Source organism: Crinia signifera, chromosome 12 (genome assembly GCF_055691185.1).
Source record: "Crinia signifera chromosome 12, ASM5569118v1, whole genome shotgun sequence".
Classification (NCBI taxonomy): domain Eukaryota; kingdom Metazoa; phylum Chordata; class Amphibia; order Anura; family Myobatrachidae; genus Crinia; species Crinia signifera.
In genome coordinates this window covers 51,779,429-51,804,577 of record NC_139228.1, presented here as the reverse complement: position 1 = coordinate 51,804,577, position 25,149 = coordinate 51,779,429, and the positions used below count along the sequence as shown (strand labels likewise).

The 25,149-nt window shown below is 50.5% G+C and overlaps 1 protein-coding gene across 1 annotated transcript in view; it reads left to right on the top strand.

Annotated features, from left to right (window-relative positions):
- Nucleotides 1-535: 535 nt before the first annotated feature.
- The window catches only part of CCDC88C (coiled-coil and HOOK domain protein 88C), an 84,581-nt gene continuing 59,967 nt past the window's right edge, over nt 536-25,149 (top strand). The window contains exons 1-3 of the mRNA XM_083166863.1: nt 536-707; nt 7,291-7,391; nt 15,231-15,339. Coding sequence (XP_083022989.1) covers nt 648-707; nt 7,291-7,391; nt 15,231-15,339 — 270 coding nt within the window. The 5' untranslated portion in view covers nt 536-647. The remainder of the gene's footprint in view (nt 708-7,290; nt 7,392-15,230; nt 15,340-25,149) is intronic.

Genomic DNA, 25,149 nt, shown 5'->3' with positions numbered 1-25,149 from the left:
TTCTGTCGGGAACTGCTGGTATGTAGGGAAGCAGAGGAAATGCCGGCGTACTGCCAGGGGCGGCCGGCCATGCTGCAGGCCAGGTTTACTGCTCCCAATCCGAGTCCTGGATGGTAAAATATTAAAAAGTTCAAAATAACAAAAATAAATACAAATGTATGTCGACCATTGCCTTGTGTATCTGGTCAATGTTGATCCTATGGTGTCGACCTATAAAGCAGACAGTTACCATGATGGATGATGACATCCTTTCTAGTTCCCTTGGCAATGGTACAAATTCACATGAGAGTCCATGGAACGAGGCGAAGCTGGCCGAATAAGAAGCTAACTTCAGCCTCGTGTCCATGGAGCAGCCACAGAACTGACACTCTAATCCTGTCGGATGCCCTGCGTGTGGTATAGAGGGGATAGTGATGCGGCTGCCAGCTCAGACAGGTGCAGCCGGCACTACTGACCACGCCGCACACTGCCGCCCGGCCGGGACTGGCACAGGAGGGTGGGAGGAGGGGTGTGTAGGCTGCTGGAGGAGGGGGTGTGGGGAGGGGTGTGAGCTCTGCCCCCTGCAGGGATGACACTCTCATTGTTCGGCTCTCTCCAAGGGTACAGACACGATGGGCTCTCCCCTATAGCTGCCCCGGACCGGCATCATGGACATCACCATCTCCCAGCTCATGGAATGCTTCCTGGGCAGCCCACTGGTGACCTGGGTGAGTGTCTGTGGGGTGGGGGATGTGTGCGTGGGAGGGGGGTCTCAGCCTGGTTACATTGTGGCCAATGCTCTTCGCTGGGAAATAACCACTCGGCAAAGTTTGCTTAAAGTTTTATAAACTTTTTTTGAAATACATATAATGTGTGTGTTACATATAATCACCAGGTGTGTGTGTATGTGTGTGTGTTACAAATAATCACCAGGTGTGTGTGTTGGTGTGGAAGGTTGTGCACATGAATGCATACATACATACATTTAATCACCGTGTGTGTGTGTGTGTGTGTGTGTGTGTGTGTGTGTGTTACATATCACCAGGTGTGTGTTGGGGGGGGGGGGGGGGGGTTTGCGCATGCAAAAATACAATCACCAGGTGTGTGTGTTTATTACATATGATCACTAGGTGTATGTATGTGCCACCCCCTCCTACTGAACTCAGACCACCTGCAGGGCTGCTTTATCTAAAGTACATGACATCCCCACCCCTGGGCTCAAGACCACCTGCAGGGCTGCAGTATGTGTGTGTTGTATGTGCATGCAGTACATGGCACATGTGTGTATGACACCCCTCATGTGCAGGGCTGCAGTATGTGTGTGTTGTATGTGCGTGCAGTACATGGCACATGTGTGTATGACACCCCCTCAAGTTCAGGGCTGCTGTATTTGCATGAGTACAATCTCTGTATTGAGCTTTATTTTGCTGATCTGTGTTTTGGTGGGAGCTTAATGTACTATATGTGAGTACCCCCAAATACTCCCCAACTGCCTAATCCTGTAGCACTGGGGAAACCTGCTGCAGCCATAACACCCCACACAGGGGCAGATCAGTCGCCCGCTGGAAGATTATAAACCAGTAACTATATAACTCTCTGCCTAGGGCACAGGGTAACCCCGTGCGGTGACAGCAACATGTCTGTACCAAGGGAAACCGCAGAAGAATGCCATGTATTTTCACTGGACTGCACGTAGAGTGTCAGCTCTTCGGGGAAGCAAACCACGATTGTGCAGACTAGTGTGGCGGGAGACAGTGTACTATGCTATGTGGGGCTTATACATGTAGTGTACTAGTGAGGGGATTGTGTGGTAGTGATATAGCATAAATGATGTGGTGGAACTTGTTTCTGTAATCTAGTGACATTTATTTCCTATCAGAGGCTGCCATAGCCCACGCCAGCCGCCATTCTCTGTAACTGCTGTGTGTGTGTGCTACACTGCTGTGTGTGTTACACTGCTGTGTGTGTGTAATAAGGAGGCATCTGAGCTGTAATACGAAGCACTGCATTACACAGCACAAATAGAGGATCACCTTACACCTCCTTCTGATCTCTTGTCAGGAACAAATGGGGTATCAGTTACATCCCCAAATAACCCGAATGCCAGTCTATGTCCATCCCTGGAAATGGTGCACAATCCAGTTTCAGCACTGACCTATTTACTATTGTTTAGGCATATACCGTGTTCCTGGTCTGCTATCATTTACCACAAGGCAGCAATACATGTATCCACTACCCCTGCAGGCCATGTTTTGTGGACATCTAAATCTAGTTAGTCTATGTGGTACAGAAAGAAATCCTGAAAACATGACCTGTTGGCACATAAGGCTGTACAGTGTGTCCGCAGCAGAGGTTGCGCAGCTATGGTCTCCAGTGTGAATCATCCCTCTGTGCCAGGCGGCCATATTCCATCGTCATAGATGTTTCTTGGTACTGTTGTATAGTTCCATTAGAGTGTGTGCATTAATCCGTGATACGGCCATTGGGTCGACATGCAGGAAGGTCGACAGTCAAAAGGTTGACATGGGTTTTTTTTACTGTTTTTTTTTTATGTGCCGACAGGCAGTATTTCTTGCCCTACCATCCCACTAGGGCGTGGTGGGAGAATAAAATAGTGTGGTGAGCGTATGCAGTGCTACATTTTAGTGTTTTATGTTGACTGTGATGACATTTGGGTGAAAAAGAAATACATGTCGACCTAATGACCTTGTCGACCTTTCTGCATGTCGACCTTAAGCCATGGAACTACACCTCCCAGCATTCCCTGTAACACTTTTAACGGTACTTGTTTCCTAGCACGGCCACAATCTTAAGTAATCGTGTCCCTTAATTAAGGGACACGATTACCCCCGATGGACCCGATTTCTTTTGAAATCAGGTCCATTTTGCCGGCTAGGAGACAATATCGGGGGCATTGCGTCGGTCGGGACCATTAACATTGGTCCCGACGCGACCGACGCGATGCCCCCGATATTTCCATAGGCTTCAATGTTAAAAAATATTTTAACATTGAAATCTTGTCGGGAAAGGTAAAATATCGGGGGCATCGCGTCGGTCGGGACCATTAACATTGGTCCCGACGCGATGCACCCAATTTTTGCATAGGCTTCAATGTTAAAAAAATTTTTAACATTGAAATGCTGTAAAAATGTGAAAAAATGTGAAATGGGCCAATATGACCCATTTCACATTATAGATGTCCCCGTCGTCACCCCACGATAGACGCCAACCCGAAGCGTGGCGAGCGCAGCGAGCCCGCGAGGGGCGGCGGTACGCGTCCTCCGACCTTTTCATGCCCTACTATCCACGTCGGCGTGGAGTGAGAATAGAATAGTGTGGCGAGCGCAGCGAGCGGACGCGGATACCTTCACAGTTATACGCGTCCCCTTGCGGGCTTCACAGGTGTCCGTGGCGACGCGGACACCTGTGAAGGCCGCGAAGGGACGCGTTTACCTGTGAAGGTATCCGCGTCCCCTCGCGGGGCTCGCTGCGCTCGCCACGCTTCGGGCTCGGTGGCTCGCTGCGCTCGCCACACTATTCTATTCTCACTCCACGCCGACGTGGATAGTAGGGCATGAAAAGGTCGGAGGACGCGTACCGCCGCCCCTCGCGGGCTCGCTGCGCTCGCCACGCTTCGGGTTGGCGTCTATCGTGGCCTGGGGTTAACGCGCTTAAATTTGGGGGGGTTGGGAATTTTTTTCATTGAATCCAATGTAAAATTGGGTCCCAGGGACCCAATTTACATTGGATTCAATGAAAAAAATCGGGTCAAAAATCGGTCGGTCGCGTCGATCGCATCGCATGCGACCAAATCGCATGCGATGCGATCGACCCGATTTTTCCGACACGACCACCCCGATCTGAATCGGTGTGGCCGTGCTAGGAAACAAGTACCCTTTTAACAAACACTAACAGCAAAACCGTGAGAGGGCTTGCTGGGATATGTAGGGTCTGGCGAGCCAGGGGCCGCTCCCGCCTGAATTAGCCAATACAGGTTGAGTATCCGTTATCCAAAATGCTCGGGACCAGAAGAATTTTGGGTAATGGATTATTCCGTACTTTGGAATATTTTTATATTTGAATGAGGTATCTTGCATTTATGTTGTATAAGCTCATGAAATACACACAAATATATTTTAATTGTGCATGAAACAAGGTTTTAAAACAGGAAACAAAGTTTGTTGCCAAGCAATCATGTCATTGCACATATTTAGTGCCAGTTACAGATGTCCCCAGTAGGTTTTTTAGCAAAAAATAAATAAAGTATGTTTTGGAGACTATGGTTTTCTGAATTATTTGGATAAGGTATACTCAACCTGTATTACTTTATGTTCTAAGCACAGGGCCGGTGCAAGGCACCAGAGCGCCCCAGGCAAGTCGGGGTGGGGGCGCCCCGGTGTCTGCCGCCCGGGTACCTGTCCTGCGGCGCTGTAAAGCTGGCGGCGGCGGCAGGTCCCTGCAGTCAATAAGAAATACTGAGCGCTATCCGCCGGGCTATGCGGAAGCGCTTCTGTTTTGGAAACACTGGCCGCACGGCGCACGCTGATTGGCTGAATCTCAGCCAATCAGCGTGCGGCCAGTGTTTCCAAAACAGAAGCGCTTCCGCATAGCCTGGCGGATAGCGCTCGTTATTTTTTATTGACTGCAGGGACCCCCCGCTGCCGCCGCCGGCTTTTAGGCACTGATACGCCGCAGGACAGGTACCCGGGCAGCAAGGGGGGCGAAATACCGCCCTCCAGTGGCCGGCGCCCTAGGCAAATGCCTAGATTTGCCTAGTGGTGGTGCCGGCCCTGTCTAAGCACAATGTAGAGAACAGTGGTACTCCCAACAGGAGTACTGCAGTGTCACTCAGGGCCATGGGGATTATATAGTGGGAAGAATCAATAAAATGGAACTCACAATGTTTGACACCTGATTGTGCTCAGATGTTTATGTAGAGCACAGGTAAGTCCATTATATGTTGCGTATTACAGGACTGTACGTGCTTTTATAAGTCCACAATCCTGAATAGTTTTTTTTATACTTAAAGAGTTTCTTTTTAGGCTTCTGCTATTTTACCAATATACAAATTGTTCTGTGTCTGTATTGTGGGAAAGTGTGGATCACAGTCCTCTGTAGGTGAGGAGGGGGAGGATGTCACAATGAGAAAGGTCAGAGGTTGCCGTGGTAATCGCATGACATCACTGACACTGAGCAGAATTATAAATCATTTAACAGCAGCCTGAATAAAGCGGGACAATGATGTTGGCTGCCAATATTCAGTTAAATTCAGTCCTGGACTACAGTACATGGCTCCTGTAATGGGGACATTCTTATGGTGATGTCATGTACTTGGTCGTGTTACACACTGCACAGACCACATAGGCAGTGACTGAACCACACACAGGCCTTCTATGACAATGTCTATATAAGAGACAGGCTGTCACTCTAAGACAGGTGCGCTGAGGATAACGAGTCTCCAGGGAGTGACTGAAAAACTCTGTGCTGGGCTGGCAGTCTCTGGATGAGGATTGTGTGTGTCTCCATATGGCTGTCACAATAGCGTCCTTCTCAGTTGCCATCTTTTGTTAGTCTGTAACTGCCAGAATGCTAAGTGTCCTGGTGTGGGGGAGGGCTGGCTGCAGAGGCTGCGCGGGGGGCGCTGCTGTAACATACGTTGAGTAAATTAGCGCCTTACCTGTTTATTTTCAGCTGCGCCTTTCTTGGTAATGAAAATCCACACCTACAATAATTGCATCCATGATGATATGTATAGAGTTCCCGAAGGGTATTAACGCCAGCCGCTTGTCCCCTCCCAGTGTTCCCGGCCCCAGCGCTCCTTTCCTAGGGTGGTAGCGACAGTCGGGCGGTACAAACACCATGGGGAACCAGGCCAGGCTAGTGAGATGATGCTGAGCTGCGTACACTGGGGCAGATGTATTAAGCCTTAACAAGAGATAAATGCAAGGGTGATAAGGAGAGAAGGAGTCCAGCCAATCAGCTCCTTACTGACTTTTTTCAGACACAGCCTGTAACATGGCAGTTAGCAGGTGATTGGATGGGTCTTTATCTCTCTTTGGGCAAGATTCACTAATAACCCCCGCTGCACATCGCCGGCATTCGCATTGTTAATAATCGCATATGCATTAACATATGCGATTATTAACGTCAAAGCGAATACCGGCGATGTGCAGCGGGTTCCCCCTCCCTCCCTGCACCCTTACCCGCTGTGTGAGGGCTCCTTTTCTCCTCCCTGCACTCAGAAGCTGTGCAGGGAGGAGGAGATCACTGGTCTGGGCAGCACAGCAGGAGGCAGGCTTGCCTACCCTCCCGGAATGGCCGGGAGCCTCCCGGAAATCGGGTCCTTCTCCCGGCCCCCCGGGAAGGTGGGCAAGTCTCCCGCATTCTGGGATTTGCCCCGCTCCATCCTTGCCCGCTGGTTAAAATTACATGAAATCGCGGGTCCGCGGGGAGGGGGCGGGGCTTAAATGACGCGATCTCGGCATTTCGCATCATTTCGCGGCATTTAAGCCACGCCCCTCCCTCATGGCACGCGAATCACGGAGGTTTCAGTCATGGGGGGCGGGGCCAAGTGATGTCAGCCTTGCTCCCGCCCCCCTGATGTGTTGCCTCTCCGGGCTTCTCCCGGAAAGGTGAAGATAAAAGTAGGCAAGTATGGCAGGAGGCTGCCTGGACACAGGTAAGGGGGGTGCAGCGCTGATCGGCGGGAGGCGCGCGGGGCGGCGGGGGATGCGAAGGGAAGCCCATAGGCTTCCATGGGGTTACGCCATCTAGACCGGGCGTAACCCCCCGCAGCGAAGCCCCGGCGGTGGGGCTTTGCTGCATATGAAAATGCGGTAAAAACCCCGAAAACTTGTTTTTTACGTCATTTTCACTTTGGTGAATCTCGTCCTTTATCACCCTGGCATTTATCTCTTGTTAAGGCTTAATACATCTGCCCCACTATTGGCAGTATAGGCCATACATTCCACTGGGTTCATTGTTGGTGTCAGATCAGTGTTATATCTGGTGCACAGGTGCAGGGATTCTGCTTATGTTGGTATGAGATGAATTGGGGGCTATTGGGGTGATGCAGGGGTAGATTATCTGGACTTTAGGGGCCGGTCCTCCATCTAATAAGATAGGGATGCCGCCATCTCCGAGAGGTGCTCCTAGGGTTATGGTGTCTCCTATGGAATCTGCGCTCTAGCAGTTACGTAATCCCAGTGGAATGTCTTCTGCTCCAGGTCAGGGCTGTGACTTCAGCTTTGGAATGGTTTCCGATCCTACATTCTGTAATCTGCTGACCGCTGCTGCTTCTCTCTCCTGCAGGTGAAAACCTTCGGTCCGTGCGGCAGCGACAATGACAACAAGCTGTCCATGTACATGGATCTCGTAGATGGCGTGTTCCTCAATAAGATCATGCTGCAGATGTGAGTATCGTGTCCCAGACCACAAATGTCTTATAATAAATCCTGTGCTTCAGAAACAGTTATACATGCTTTGTGTGTGCCGGTATCCGGTCAATAGGTTAACACCATATTGTCAACTTGGACAAGGTTGACATCAGCAAAATTTTGACGCTGGAAAAGATCGACATTAGTTTTTTTGCATTTCATTATTTTTTGGAACTTTTTTTGGGATACTTGACCCTCCATGACTCCAATTGAAAATTGAGCGGTGCAAGGGGACACAGTGCAGTTATAGGGGTTCCATGGGTCTAATTCAGCTGCAGTTGTAGTTTTGCTAATTTTCAACCCCAACTGCCAGTCATAGCCTGTGTGGGGCCCCCGGCACAGGGCAAGGCCGACCCTCACGCCAGGTCCCTCCCTGCGATGGGGCAGCAAGATTTTGCTTGCAGCTGCACCGCTGTGGATTATTCCCCCTGTGGTGCAATTGCCAGGCGGCCAAGTTTGGATTGCAGCAGTTGCGTGTGTTGTCGTGCAGCTGCTGCAGCCCACGCTGCACATGGTCTGGACGCATCTGTGGTGTTTGGACCGGGCCCCTGCAGCACTCTACAAATTGACACCCCAAAAATAAAATGGAACTATCTAGGGTAAAGAATGAAAAAGTAAAAAAAAAAAAAACACACAAGAAAAACAGTCAACCTTTTTGCATGTCGATTTTGTGCATGTCAACCTCTTGACTGTGGACCTGGACACCTAGTATTTGCGGGGTAGATGCTGTAACTCCCCCCTTAGAGGGGCCTTTGCTGGTGCCGTTGTTTGTAGGACATGTCTGGGAGATGTATCTGTTTTTGTTTTGGGGGCTCTGGTCCCCTTGCGGGAAGTATTCTATCCTCTATTGTGCTAAGAGCAGGGGTCCTGTTCCAAGCTGTGATGTTGCCACCAGTACCCTAACCTGCGATAGGATAGAGGTTCTCCTGCGCGGCTGTGGACAGGCTCACAGTTGTGTGTAACCCTATGGACGTTATTGACACAGGACAGCAGCACTATGTATTACTGAGGCTCACACATCCTGCTGCTCCCCTGAGCCGGGGCTTGCTGCTACTTGTGGTGCAGCTGGTAGCATATAGTGGGGCTTCCAGCTTTGGTTTCCGCTGCACATTCTGGGCCAGATCTGAGTCAGCGACTGGTACAGGCATGATTGTGTATTTCCCTCACCGAAGCCGTCAGATCGCATCTCCGCCACTTCCTCTCCTGCTGAGAGTCAGTCATGTGTGAGCGGTACACGGGGGGAGCACATTATGCTACACTCGGCAGCATCTTCCTGACCCCTCTATTGTCTTCTTGTCATTGTAATCCCCGCTATTATCGCGCAGTAACGGCGCATTCCCCGGGTTCCTCTAGTGACTGCACTTCTGTTTGCCCATATATGACTGGAAGCCTATCACATTGCCCACAATTAATTTGATTTGAACCTGGACCATCAACCTGTGGCACCGCTGCAAGTGCCCCGTGATACCAAGTTTGGGAACCTCGGCTCACCCGCAGCATTGTGCATCTTTCCTAAGTGTTTTCATTGAAGCTGCTGCCAGAGATTCCATCATTTAACCTTGTAATAATATCTTTAAATGGCGCTAAGTGCGGGTTGGGGGTGTAACCAGCATGTGAATCGTCCTCTCGTCTAGATTTTATTTCCCCCCTAAGAGAACTATTACTTTGTATGATATGGTGCCTAAATATTTGCGGGGCGTTTCACTTTTCAGGGGTTACCCTCAAGAGTATCCCCTGAATGGGGCAACCCCAGCAGATACCTATGACAAAAACCAGAAGGGTCAATGGCCTGTTGGGCTGGTCCAAACACACAAAGGCAAAGGCTATCCGAGCATCAACACCTCCGGCTCACTTGCCCGGCTCACGGAGACAGAATCTCTGTATCTCAGCGCCCGACTTGTGTCACCCAGCATACAGAGACGCAGGTTACCCCACTGATGGATGTCGGATTGCGGTGTGTGCAGGTTACCCCACTGATGGATGTCGGATTGCGGTGTGTGCAGGTTACCCCACTGATGGATGTCGGATTGCGGTGCCATGTGTGCAGGTTACCCCACTGATGGATGTCACATTGCAATGTGTGCAGGTTACCCCACTGATAGATGTCACATTGAGGTGTAGTACAGGTGCAGTGTGTGCAGGTTACCCCACTGATGGGTGTCACATTGTGGTGTAGGACAGTTGCGGTGTGCAGGTTACCCCACTGATGGATGTCACATTGCGGTGTAGGACAGGTGCAGTGTGCAGGTTACCCCACTGATGGATGTCACATTGCGGTGTGTGCAGGTTACCCCACTGATGGATGTCACATTGCGGTGTGTGCAGGTTACCCCACTGATGGGTGTCACATTGCGGTGTAGGACAGGTGCGGTGTGTGCAGGTTACCCCACTGATGGATGTCACATTGTGGTGTAGGACAGGTGCAGTGTGCAGGTTACCCCACTGATGGATGTCACATTGCGGTGTGTGCAGGTTACCCCACTGGTTGATGTCACATTTTGGTGTAGGACAGGTGTGGTGTGCAGGTTACCCCACTAATTGGTGTCACATTGCGGTGTAGGACAGGTACGGTGTGTGCAGGTTACCCCACTGATGGGTGTCACATTGCGGTGTGTGCAGGTTACCCCAATGATTGATGTCACATTGCGATGTGTGCAGGTTACCCCACTGATGGGTGTCACATTGCGGTGTAGGACAGGTGCGGTGTGTGCAGGTTACCCTACTGGTTGATGTCACATTGCTGTGTAGGACAGGTACGGTGTGTGCAAGTTACCCCACTGATGGGTGTCACATTGCGGTGTAGGACAGGTACGGTGTGTGCAGGTTACCCCACTGATGGGTGTCACATTGCGGTGTGTGCAGGTTACCCCACTGATGGGTGTCACATTGCGGTGTGTGCAGGTTACCCCACTGATGGGTGTCACATTGCGGTTTAGGACAGGTGCGGTGTGTGCCGGTTACCCCAATGATTGATGTCACATTGTGGTGTGTGCAGGTTACCCCACTGATGGGTGTCACATTGCGGTGTGTGCAGGTTACCCCACTGATGGGTGTCACATTGCGGTGTGTGCAGGTTACCCCACTGATGGGTGTCACATTGCGGTTTAGGACAGGTGCGGTGTGTGCCGGTTACCCCAATGATTGATGTCACATTGTGGTGTGTGCAGGTTACCCCACTGATGGGTGTCACATTGCGGTGTGTGCAGGTTACCCCACTGATGGGTGTCACATTGCGGTGTGTGCAGGTTACCCCACTGATGGGTGTCACATTGCTGTGTGTGCAGGTTACCCCACTGATGGATGTCACATTGCGGTTTAGGACAGGTGCGGTGTGTGCCGGTTACCCCAATGATGGGTGTCACATTGCGGTGTAGGACAGGTACGGTGTGTGCAGGTTACCCCACTGATGGGTGTCACATTGCGGTGTGTGCAGGTTACCCCACTGATGGGTGTCACATTGCGGTGTGTGCAGGTTACCCCACTGATGGGTGTCACATTGCGGTTTAGGACAGGTGCGGTGTGTGCCGGTTACCCCAATGATTGATGTCACATTGTGGTGTGTGCAGGTTACCCCACTGATGGGTGTCACATTGCGGTGTGTGCAGGTTACCCCACTGATGGGTGTCACATTGCGGTGTGTGCAGGTTACCCCACTGATGGGTGTCACATTGCGGTTTAGGACAGGTGCGGTGTGTGCCGGTTACCCCAATGATTGATGTCACATTGCGGTGTGTGCAGGTTACCCCACTGATGGGTGTCACATTGCGGTGTGTGCAGGTTACCCCACTGATGGGTGTCACATTGCGGTGTGTGCAGGTTACCCCACTGATGGGTGTCACATTGCTGTGTGTGCAGGTTACCCCACTGATGGATGTCACATTGCGGTGTGTGCAGGTTACCCCACTAATGGATGTCACATTGCGGTGTGTGCAGGTTACCCCACTGATGGGTGTCACATTGCGGTGTGTGCAGGTTACCCCACTGATAGATGTCACATTGCGGTTTAGGACAGGTGCGGTATGTGCAGGTTACCCCACTAATTGGTGTCACATTGCGGTTTAGGACAGGTGCGGTGTGTGCAGGTTACCCCACTAATTGGTGTCACATTGCGGTTTAGGACAGGTGCGGTGTGTGCAGGTTACCCCACTGATGGGTGTAGTACGGTGTGTGCAGGTTACCCCACTGGTTGATGTCACATTGCGGTTTAGGACAGGTGCGGTGTGTGCCGGTTACCCCACTGATGGGTGTCACATTGCGGTGTGTGCTGGTTACCCCACTGATGGATGTCACATTGCGGTGTGTGCAGGTTACCCCAATGATGGGTGTCACATTGCGGTGTGTGCAGGTTACCCCACTGATGGGTGTCACATTGCGGTGTGTGCAGGTTACCCCACTGATGGGTGTCACATTGCGGTGTGTGCAGGTTACCCCACTGATGGATGTCACATTGCGGTGTGTGCTGGTTACCCCACTGATGGGTGTCACATTGCGGTGTGTGCTGGTTACCCCACTGATGGGTGTCACATTGCGGTGTGTGCAGGTTACCCCACTGATGGGTGTCACATTGCGGTGTGTGCAGGTTACCCCACTGATGGGTGTCACATTGCGGTGTGTGCAGGTTACCCCACTGATGGGTGTCACATTGCGGTGTGTGCAGGTTACCCCACTGATGGGTGTCACATTGCGGTGTGTGCAGGTGCAGTGTGTGCAGGTTACCCCACTGATGGGTGGCACATTGCGGTGTGTGCAGGTTACCCCACTGATGGGTGTCACATTGCGGTGTGTGCAGGTTACCCCACTGATGGGTGTCACATTGCGGTGTGTGCAGGTTACCCCACTGATGGGTGTCACATTGCGGTGTGTGCTGGTTACCCCACTGATGGGTGTCACATTGCGGTGTGTGCAGGTTACCCCACTGATGGGTGTCACATTGCGGTGTGTGCAGGTTACCCCACTGATGGATGTCACATTGCGGTGTGTGCTGGTTACCCCACTGATGGGTGTCACATTGCGGTGTGTGCAGGTTACCCCACTGATGGGTGTCACATTGCGGTGCAGTGTGCAGGTTACCCCACTGATGGGTGTCACATTGCGGTGCAGTGTGCAGGTTACCCCACTGATGGGTGTCACATTGCGGTGTGTGCAGGTTACCCCACTGATGGGTATCGGATTGCGGTGTCGGACAGGTGCCTGAGTGACAGGAGGGATGGTTGACAAAGCTGCTCACATATGTTCAGGGTCCTCTGCAGTCCCCGGAGCAGCTGAGGGCTATACTTACATGTGTCGGACACATGAGAACCTGTCGGCCCTAATCGGCTGGTTATAGGATTATTCTGTGTCCAAGGCGTTAGGGCGTGCGACATGGAATATCGCAAAGTCTCACATCCAGAGAATAATTATAACAGCATTCAGTGACATATAAGATGAGGTCCACATATAGCTGGTATTGGGGCCTGCGTATAGTGGGGATGTTGCTATGGGCAACCAATCAGTTACTGTCGATTTATCTTTTAGAAAGTGCAAATTAGAGAGGTAGATTGTAATTGGTTGCCCATAGCAACCTCCCATGTGAAATAGAACTCCCATCTTAGTATATTTTCCCCAATAGGTCAGTAGGTATTTGTCATTGGGCACAGCACAGATGTGGGCAACCTGTAACTCTCCAACTGCAGTGTCATATTACCAGGGTCGTGCTGGGACTTGTAGTACAACAGCAGCTGACAGGATTACCCAGGCTGGCTCTGTTATCCATCATCTGTAGTATAAAGAGAACGGTGTGGAAATCCTGCCGGGCCGGTGACAATCAGATAATCTTGGTTAATGTTGAGTTATCTCCGTACGGTTCTGCAAGACTGCTGTAAGAAGTGGGGTCCTGGGGGTGTCACATAGAAGCGGACTGATGGTTGTCAGCTGTGGGATTAGGAGGAATTTATAGTCACCTTCTATATAACCATTGGCACATTCCTCTTGGGTGTTTAGTGTCTACTGGTCTCTGCTTCTGGCTGAGCTCTGAGCTCTGTATGCGGGATACGGTCGTATTGTCGACCCGACTTAGGTCGAAACTGTTGGGTCGACAGGGTTCTAGGTGGACATGGATGAAGGTCGACAAATGCGTTAGGTCGACATGATTTTTTTCACTGGTTTTTGAGCCGACCTGTGGCGACAGGTGGTATTTCATGCCCTACCATCCACTAGGGCATGGTGGGAGAATAAAATAGTGTGCCCGAAGCATAGCGAGCGAAGCATGGGGCTGCGGTTGACTTCCAACTGTGTCCATGTCGACTGTGTCGTCATTCGGGTAAAAAAACAGTGAAAAAACCCATGTCAATGTAACGCATTTGTCGAACTAAACCCATGTCAACTTTCACCCATGTCGACCTAGAACCCTATCGACCTAATGACTGTCGACCTAAGTCGGGTCGAGAATACAATCCACACCCCTGTATGCACCTATCTCCAAAATAGCCTTTTGGTGAAGCCTGTTGCATAATATAGGAGGTCATTCTGATGGGCTTGCAAAGCTTTGCGACTCATTTATACAAATAACCGCCCACTGCAGGCACAGCGAATCTCCCTGCACGCATGTGAATGGATGTTTTGCATAAACATCAATTTGTAGCCTTGCGTCGATTGATTTCACTAGCGCTCGCAGATATTAGACACTCTCTTAGATCTGCAGGCTCCCTGAACTGGAAGCGGGCGTCCAACTGACATCCGGTGTCGTCAGCTGCCCACCCGCTGCACATGCGTCATCAGCGAATTACCATGGGAAAACCCAGCGTTTTCATGGGAACGCCCACACTGGGCATTCCCATGGATGCGACGGTGGGCCGCTGCCCCCTGCTCACTCTGCTGTGAGTGAGCGGCCGGTGACTAAGCAATTCGCCGTGGCCGCTCATACAAAGCGACTGCACATGCATTTCAAAGTTTTATGCGCAGTCACGAAACCTATCTCCCCTGTGCGAACACACAGGGCAGCAATATGACTAGAATGGTGGCCACCATAGAGTCTCCATCTCTCTATCCAAAGTAGCAATTCACTAGAGGCCCATATACACTGAGCGAAAATCACTCAAAACAGCATGTTTGAGCGACTTTCAACTCAAAGCCACCCAGTGAGTATACCCTGGCGATTAGCGGTGAGCACTGCTGCGCACTCCCGCATAATCGCCGGGAAAGCCGCTCCTCAGCTGGTAATACCAGCAGATGAGCGACTTTGAGGACAGCAAGCTCTGTGCTATACAAAGCCGTCCTCCCCCCGCTGTCGGCGCCGGGCCGGGGGAAAGCAGCTCAGTCTTTATGCACTAAGCGGCTTTCCCCCCAGCGATGGAAACGATCATCGCTGTCCATACACGCTGGGGAAAATCGCCCGGTGTGTATGGACCTTAAGTCTGCAGTGTGTTTCAATCAATTTCTATAAAATAAATGTGACCAAAAAAAATCCCAAAGCTTCATCGTGAAGATCGCAGATGTTTTGTTTAAAGATTATATAAAAACTTTTTCAGAAAGTACCAATTAGGAAATGGATATATTTGATAGATCTCAAATATATTTAATATCACCTGGAATATGAAGTCCCTCATAAATAAATGGAGATATTTCCTGTACATTTATTTTGAAAAAGCTGAAATCCTAAATTGAGCATTAGTGCACTTGGGAAATTTATAATGGGGGTGGGGGTGCTATTCATACTATTATAACCCCCACCCCTTCTCCCCACATTATAACACTGTATCAGTAAGTAGTGAAATAAATAACTTTATTTAATTTTTTTTTTATGTTAAAATGTAACCGTGTCTGTGCCTCTGCCCACAGAGACCCACGGCCGTCTAATCAGCGCATCAACAAACACGTGAACAACGATGTTAATCTGCGCATTCAGAACCTGACTATACTGGTGCGGCACATCAAGACCTACTATCAGGTATGACCATTGTTTCCTGTACACACATACACAGGAAGCCCTCGGCATTAACCCCTGCTGTGTCAGGCACCAGTGCTCAGTGAGCTGGATACTCACCACGGTGCCATTATTTCCCTCTTTCTCTGTGTGTAACTGTTCTGCATTTATAATAACGTAATATTGTGAATGTAAAATCTTGTGATGGAAACATCGATAAACCGATAGATTCCGCAGAGTGCACAATACGGGCAAATGTACTAAGCCTTGAAAAGTGATAAAGTAGAGAGAGATAGTTACAGCCGATCAGCTCCTAACTGTGTGTGGGATGTGCCAACCTCTTGTGATACATTATGCCACCCACCACCCTATAATAACTGCCCTTTGCGATGGCTGCCGGTCCCTGGACTTTAGTACTCGCAAGTTCATCTGTGCATGCGCATAAGGATGCGATGGCTGGGGGGCGGCCCATAGTCTTCTATAGGGTAATGCCAGCTGCAGCCTCTCCCTGCATAGCTTTGTACTCTCCCCCCCCCCCCCCATATACCAGTGTCCTGTGCCATGTGCCGTTACGCAGACCCCCCCCCCCCACTTTAGTACTCGCAAGTTCATCTGTGCAGAAGGAGGCGAATGCGGCCCATAGTCTTCTATAGGGTAATGCCAGCTGCAGCCTCTCCCTGCATAGCTTTGTACCTTCTCCCCCCCCCCCCCCATATACCAGTGTCCTGTACCACGTGCCGCTACGCAGAACACCCCCCCCCCCCCCCCCCCCCCCCCCCCGAGCTGCTGCCTGCTCGCTGTTTTCTTACGGAATTGAACGTTTCCACATGGCTAATGGCTATTTTGTTAGACCGCAATAACAGGAACATTAGCCGGCTACAGTTTCCTGCATAACAAAAAGACTGCGGATCATTGTGCGCCCGGCGTTCCCCCTGTACATTGTGTAATGTGCGAGTTTGGGCCATGCTCGCTCAGCGTTATGATTGCCGCATTGCTACAGAGGCCGCAGGGCGCGCGGAGGTCTGTTTGGTGTTGGCGCAGGGGTGATACCTTTTAGCAGCAGCTACATCCAACTGCATTGTAATGAAATGATTTGTTCTGCATTATACCAAACTGCGCCATGAATATTTGCAAGTGGACCGCGTAATAGGTGCTGTCTGTATTGTGCTTGTAGTTATTGTGGAAGTGTCATTTTCATACAGCTGCTGACATTTTTAGGTGTTCTAAGGAAAAAGAGAGATCTGTAATACTGTGGTTGTCTCTGGTAATCTAATTATTGAGGGATTAATAGGTACTTGTGTACAATCACGGCTTCCACGATGTCCATCGCATAGCAAAAAATCGCATGCGATTCGATCGCATGCGATTTTTAACAGAAATGCATTGAAATTAGTATCAAACATGTTCAATGGCCCCCAAATGTAATTTTTGAGGCTGTACCACCCCCACTATCAACGCGAACCCGAAGCGTGGCGAGCGCAGGCGGTACGCGTCCTACGACCTTTTCATACCCCCACTATCCACGTCGGCGTGGAGTTGAGAATAGAAAGTGTGGCGAGCGCAGCGAGCCACCGGGCCCGAAGCGTGGCGAGCGGTCACGGATACCTTCACAGGTATACGCGTCCCCTCGTGGGCTTCACAGGTGTCCGCGTCCCCTCGTGGGGCTCACTGCGCTCGCCACGCTTCGGGCGCGGTGGCTTGCTGCGCTCGCCACACTTTCTATTCTCAACTCCACGTGGACGTGGATAGTATCCGACGTGGATAGTGGGTGTATGAAAAGGTCGTAGGACGCGTACCGCCGCCCCTCGCGGGCTCGCTGCGCTCGCCACGCTTCGGGTTCGCGTTGATAGTGGGGGTGGTACAGCAGTTATCTTGGTGTCCGTTTGAAGATTTCATGCCATAGACCCCAAATTGCACCCCCCCCCCCCCCCCCCCCTTAGCCATGTTGCCACCCCTGCTCATGTCCCTAACTAGATGGTATTGTCGAGGTCTGCAGCCTTCCTCCTCCTTCTCCCCGTCTGGTACTGGCTGCCGGGGTTCCCCAGAGAGTCAGCCTGTTGGCTCTGTCCCTCGGGAGTGAGGCAGACAGATACACAGCTTTATTATAATAACCAGTCATTACCTGGCTCCGCTGTCTCAGGCGGTTGTCAGGTGTGCAGGTAGAGCAGGATTGTTGACAGGTGTTCAGGTAGAGCAGGGTTGTCGTCCGACGACCAGGACACAGCGCAGACCTAGGACATCTACAGTTTTGTGGCGCCAGGGACCCTGCATCCCCCTCAGTCAGGCCCTTGTTCTTTTAAGGACAATGAGGCAAATGTATTAAGCCTGGTGAAGAGAGAAAGTGGATATAAAGTAGGTGATAATGCACCAGCCAATCAGCTATGTTTAATAATGACAGTTAGGAGCTATATGGCTGGTGCATTATCACCTTCCACTCTCTCTCCACCATCTCTGCACCAGACTGAACACCACTTTCTCCGACACTCAGTGGATGTGATGGGCTTATTCTCTGTGCTGTAATAGTCTGGTTGCCGCTGATTGTGCTACATGTACATTGGAGGAAGCTGAGGTCAGGCTAATTATGAATGCATTCAGGGCAGCTGTGTGCGCAGGAGGCAGACCGGGAACAGCCGCTGGGGACACATGTATTATTAATATTGATCCACATTCACTGATTGCCTCTGTTCTGATGTAATTAATTAGGCCAAATGGATACAGATCGTGTTGGGGTATCACAAGAACAGGGCGGCTGATACAAACATTTCTCTGTATGTTCTATGTTTCCAACAACACCTGCGCAGTGACCCGCCGGGTGTATAATCGGGGGATTCTTTCTGTGCTCCATTTATCGTTTGTAACAAGTAATAATAAAAATATCACTCATTGTTCAGTCTGCCCCTATGTACTAACAGCACATGGACAGCAAGGACCTCTCAGGCAGTCTGTGAATGTAAGCCGTATGCTGATTGGAGGAGGGGAGTAGAGTGTATATCACATTGTGTTGTGGGCAAGGGTCCTATTCTCAATGCTGAAACATGAGCACTTAACTAGCAAAGCGCTTGCATATTAACGGTAACCCCCCCGCCTACGTGCCCAGCTGTAAAGTCAGGCCCCGGGACACCATGTTTAGGGCACACAGTCTGTCGCTCCCTCCCGTAACCACCCATTAGCCACGGACCTGTTGGCTAAAGGCCCATACACACTAGAAGATTATCTGTCCAATCTGGCTGGTTGGAATGAAAATATGGACATTTTTGGGAGCAAATGACAATTGACCATGTGCTCCTAAACATGGAAAACAGGCACAAATTGGTCCTACAGAAAAATTGGTCAATTTAAGGCCCATACACACTAGACTATATGAAAGAATAAAAGATATTGGTGACAATTTTCCCTTGAGCTGATCATGAAAGATCCACACTGAATGATGGGTGCGAATTAGGGATGCCAATCCCCGGGCATTTTCTTCAATCCTGGGATTCGTGATTGGTAAATGCCTAATCCCGGGATTGAGTTTGTCAGTATAATGACGAACCTTAATCCCCCTCTGTCCCCCCAAACCCAGTGTCACTCACCCGGCCTTGCAGCTTTAATTGGGAGCCGGATGGGGGTGGTCTGGAGGCGGGCAGCGATGGTTGGGAGGCGAGCAGCGGTGTTTGGGAGGTTGTCGGTGAGCTGACGGCAATGAGGTCAACTCGTATACCGGTCAGTGGGTGGGCACGGATCAGCAGATGGGCTGCGCAGCATGACCTCTGACATCTGGTCACACTGCGCGCAGCCGCAGAGCAGCGCGCTGTCCTGTTCCCTCGTTGCTGGGGGTGATGCCAAGTCACCACAGACTGTATCATCACAACCCTGCGGCCGCCGCTTCCTTTGGGTGACTACGGTAATTCCTGCGAGCAAATTATTTCTGCTTAGCTGACGCTGGTCAAAGAGTTCCAGGAAAGCTCTCTACAAGCAGGGTTGGGTCATAGGCTTCAGGGTGTAGGTCGACATGTACAAGGTGAACATGGTAAAAAGGTTGAGACAAGCAAAAATGTTGACGCAGAATTGTCGACACATGAGGTTTGCACCTTTTTATTTGGTGTTGCTTTTATTTGGTGTTGCTTTGGTGTTGCATTCTGTCCACGTGCAAAAAGAAATAAAAAGATCATGAAAAACTCACATCAAACTTTTCATGTGTGGACCATTACCACGTCGAGAGTTTGCTTGTATCGACATATGGTCCATGTCGATCCAGAATCCCATATAAGCGACCTCTCATTGCAGCCTGTGATGTGTACGCTGTGTCCCTGGAAAGTGTGATCCATGGCCGCCAGGTGTTACTGTAGCAGCGAGCAGTCTATACATAGCTGGACATCACTGTAACTATGTCAGGCTATGGCAGCTGGGTCAGCACTGACGTTCTTCTGCTGTCTGGGATACAGTAACCCCCCCCCCCCCCTCCCCATCGCCTGATAGACCGCTCCACACAGCAGGGAAGGTTTCCAGGATATCCGTGACTTTGATCAAGTGATCTAATTACAGCCTTGGCTGATTACACTGAATTCACACAGAAGCTTAAACAATGCAGAGTGAGGGGGTCACTGAGGACAGGGCTCAGTTCTCTGTCACCACCAGAGTGTAATGCTGGGTACACACCAAAACGATTTGGATTGGGTGCAAATCGTGCGATCCGATTTGCATCCGATCCATCTGTATTCAGATGAATGGATCTTATACAGATCCTACCTGCAGCAGGTAGGATCGGAATCGGATCCAACCAAACGATTTTGACCGAATCTGCATCCAATCGATCTGAATTGGATCCAAATTGATGGGATTGTGCCCAAATCGTTTTGGTGTGTACCCAGCATTAGCTCTGTGGGTTCAGAGAATGCATCTCACATGAAGCTCTGACTTCTGCTGTAGGAGAGTTTTGCTGGGGAATGACATGTTAGGACACTGGGGACGGTGCTATGTCTGGGTCCTAATCTGCACTCTCTGGATGTTCTGTCATGTGGTTAGTTTCGAAGCCAAGAACATTGGGAATACCCACCCTTTCCGCTCCCCCACTGACAACTGCCACTCCACATCTCAGGTCTCCTCCTCTCACTCCCACCCTCTCCGCACCCCCTCTGACAACTGCCACTACACATCTGAGGGTCACCTCCTCTCACTCCCAATCTCTTTGCTCCCCCACTGACAACTGCCCACTACGCATCTCTGGTCACCCTCTCACTCCCGCCCTCTCCTCACCCCACTGACAACTGCCACTCCACTTCTATGGTCACCTCCTCTCACTCCCGCACTCTCCGCACTGCCACTCCACTTCTATGGTCACCTCCTCTCACTCCCGCACTCTCCGCACTGCCACTCCACTTCTATGGTCACCTCCTCTCACTCCCGCACTCTCCGCACTGCCACTCCACTTCTATGGTCACCTCCTCTAACTCCCGCACTCTCCGCACTGCCACTCCACTTCTATGGTCACCTCCTCTCACTCCCGCCACTCTCCGCACTGCCACTCCACTTCTATGGTCACCTCCTCTTTCTCCCGCACTCTCCGCACTGCCACTCCACTTCTATGGTCACCTCCTCTCACTCCCGCACTCTCCGCACTGCCACTCCACTTCTATGGTCACCTCCTCTCACTCCCGCACTCTCCGCACTGCCACTCCACTTCTATGGTCACCTCCTCTCACTCCCACCCTCTCCACACCCCACAGACAACTACCATTCCGCATCTCTGGTCACCATCTCGCTTCCGCCCCTCTGCACCTCAATTTCAATATTGTATATGCACTGTTCTATCTCTTAGGTTATGGAAGGGCAATTCTGTCACAGCCTTTCCTGCAAAACCTCATAGTGCTTGACCCCATTAATCTAATGCCATTTCCAGATGGCGCTTGCCTTGTAGCCTGTAGGTGAGAAGACCTGGGGTTATAATAGTATTGGGCGTCTTCACTGATGGATTTAAAAAGGCAACGTAAATATTTAGCGCTTTACCTCTGCTGGGGGCACTGACCTAAACATTACACATTGTGTTTGTTTATGTATGTGTAACGTGTGTGTGTGTGTGTGTGTGTATCTATGTGTGTACGTGTGTGTTTGTGTAACATTGTCTGTTGGGATTAACAATGTTTTTACATTAAGCTGTGATCTTGCCACACAGGAACAGTGCCCATTGGCTTGTTTTGCCATATTTCCATCGCCCATTCCAGAGGATTTAACCCTTTCAGAGCAGCCAATAGACATGAGTGTGTACAGCCCCTTTCTATATATGGGTTGGGATTGTTTGGTCTACAGCAAGTTGGTCGACATGGGGATAGGTTGACATGGGTTTAGGTCAACATGGGTTTTAGGTCAGGTCAATAGGTTGACACGTGCATTAGGTCGACGGGGTCTAGGTCGACATGGGGTTTTTCACTGTTTTTTTTTAACCTGAATGTCGACATGGACACAGTTTACAGTGCACCGCATCGCTCGCTTCTCTTGCAGTGCTTCGGGCAAGGTGCCTCACTACGCCCGGCACACTATTTTATTCTCCCAACACGCCCTAGTGGATGGTAGGGCATGAAATACTGCCTGTCGGCTCAAGAAACAGTGAAAAACCCCATGTCGACCTTTTGACTGTCAACCTAGATCCTGTCGACCTAATGCTTGTGTCGACCTAATGACCTGTTGACCTTGACCCATGTCACAGACACACACAATCTTCCATAAAGACTCTGTGAGTCAACCAGCATTGTTACCTATGAGACTGCATCTATTCTGTAGCAGACAGTGACCTTCCCGCGGTAACATAAGAATCTCTCTCCCCTCAATGATGTCATTAGTCCCTTGTAAATGGTTGTGTCACACGGTGGCCATCACTGCCCTGTGTAGGAGATAGGACATGTGTCCGGGTGTCTCTTTCTCTGAGTGTATCTAGGTGCCAGCGATTGGTCTCCTCTATGTTACACAGTAGGATAATGATGACATTTGCACATGGAGTTATGTGCACTTATTAGGACAGTGTTGAGCTGCAGAAGAGTCGCTCGTTAGACTTGGTGGGGGGGGGGGGGGGGGGGACCTGCCAGTTTTATACAAAAACCCCATGAATGGGACAAATGTAGGATAATTATTAGCATAAATCGGGGTATTGGCTTCAGTATATAATGCGTGACGGTGACTCGCCTGGTAACAGCTCGCTAGTCTAAGATCATTATGTCATTTTTGTAGATAGATTATAAAGTGAAGATACATACTGTATAGACAGTGACAGGTTCTCCATTAGTTTAGAAATTCCATTCTCTGTATATTCGGGGTCCCTAGCGCTATATCTAGGTGATAAAGTGAAGATGCCTGATATCTCATCGGCTAATTCTCGAAAAACAAAGTAGCATTATCCTCATTCCGAGGCATTGTCGACATGCTCACCGCCCTTTTAGTGTGTGTTGACCACCTGTAGCTGACCAGAGGGCACAGACTGCGAGTGGCCTGTTGGCACATGGGGCATAAACACCCTTTCACCACCAGTAGTATCCACCTGCGGCCCCCACGTTCCCCATCATTGCCTCCTGGCACCGCAGAAAGAATAAATTCAGGGATGAGGTTTTATGACGATACAGCGGATGACCTCACACCGTGTGGAGACGTCGGGTGACCTCACACCACGTGCAGACGGCGGGTGACCTCACACCATGGATATGGAAACGGGACTCTGGCTCCAGCAGGTCGTGGCCTGGGACCAACCAAGCCTGAGAGTTCACAATCCTGGATGTCATGACACCGTGGCGGTCAGGGATTAGGACTTGTGATGTCACTGAGGTGTCATTATTTGCAACAGTGATGTCAGACTGAGGAACTCATCTGGGTGGATAAATAGAGGCTCTCCCAGTGCGGCCACTGTTCTGTTACAGTCTAGAAGCAGCCAATCATCTCTGTCATTACTACCTGGTACGTGGTGCCTCACATAGGTGTATCCAACAGTCTACATGTAACTACAGCACATACATGACCGGGGTAAGAAATACATTCATCTGTCCTCAGTCTGAGAGAACCTGCGTCCCATGTATCCTCATCTGTACATATACTATACCTGCATGAGGGAAGCGGTACATCTGTCAGACCAGACTTAGGTCGACAGTCATTAGGTCGACCCCGGAAGGTCGACTGTCCCCTAGGTCGACAGGGTTAAATGTCGACATGGCTCAAGGTCGACATGGGTCAAGGTCGACAGTCATTAGGTCGACATGAGTTTTTCACTGTTTTTTAAGCCGACATGTGCCGACAGGCGATATTTCATGCCCTACCATCCACTAGGGCGTGGTGGGAGAATAAAATAGTGTGCCGAGCGCAGCGAGGCACCGTGCCCGAAGCATTGCGAGCGAAGGAAGCGATGCGAGGGGCTGCGGTTCAACTCCAACTGTGTCCATGTCGACTGTTATGACATTCGGGTAAAAAAAAAAGGGAAAAACTCATGTCAACCTAATGACTGTCGACCTTCGCCCATGTCGACCTTGGCCCATGTCGACCTTGGCCCATGTCGACCTTGGCCCATGTCGACCTTGAGCCATGTCGACCTTGAGCCATGTCGACCTTTAACCCTGTCGACCTTGGGGACAGTCGACCGCCCGGGGTCGACCTAATGACTGTAGACCTAAGTCTGTTCTGACAGATGTACCGCTTCCTGCATGAGGACCCCAGTCCCCATAAGGAGGACCCCAGTCCCCGGCTACGTCCCTCACGTCTGTCTGGTATTCACTGCTTCATGTTTGCTTTAGTTTTTATCGTTCAGGACGATGAACTTCAGCTTTGTTTGTTTTGTGGTATAATCCGCTTAGCTGTTCACTATCAGTTGTGTGTTACGTGTATGCCCGTTACCATGGTCTGACTGCACTGAATTAGTCCCAGACCTTCTGGGCTCCTGTTCTAGAGGAATTATCACTGATCCTTATCGATCTATGTGTCCTCTCCCCACCAGACTCTAATCTATAACGCGCCCGAGTCCACCAGTCTATCCACATCTCATAACCTCATTTCCACCCGCGGCCATCTGCTGGATTGTATGGGATCTGCTGGGTGCAGGAGAGGACCGTCGGGTGGTGGGTGGTGGGGCACCGATCCCTGTAAAGTTAGTGTACTGCTCCTGCCCAAGAAATGGTTCATTATACAGCTCGCACAGAATGGTGGGATCGCTATCCCTGTATCCAATACACAGCAGCTTGCAGAATGCTGTTAGTGACAGTGCCGGGTGTGCAGGAGTGTAGGGAGCTGCTCACATTGGGCCTTATTCTAGTTCACTCTTTCAAATTAGATTTGGGTGAGTTATTTTGTTTCTGTGCAGGGTACATACTGGCTGCTTTATTTTTACACTGCAATATAGATCTCACTTTGAAGTAAAACCCCCACCCAAATCTAACTCTCTCTGCACATGTTACATCTACCCCCCTGCAGTGCACATAATTTTGTCCATCTAAGAAGGATTTTGTCAGAAAGAGTGAACTAGAATAAGGCCCATTATGCTGCATGTGACGGTGCCAGGTGTGCAGGATTGTAGGGAGCTGCTCGCAGAATGCTGCATGTGACAGTGCCATGTGTGCAGGGTTGTAGGGAGCTGCTCACAGAATGCTGCATGTGACAGTGCCAGGTGTGCAGGATTGTAGGGAGCTGCTCACATTATGCTTCATGTGACAGTGCCAGCTGTGCAGGATTGTAGGGAGCTGCTCACAGAATGCTGCATGTGACAGTGCCAGGTGTGCAGGATTGTAGGAAGCTGCTTGCAGAATGCTGCATGTGACAGTGCCAGGTGTGCAGGATTGTAGGGAGCTGTTAGCATTATGCTGCATGTGACCGTGCCAGGTGTGCAGG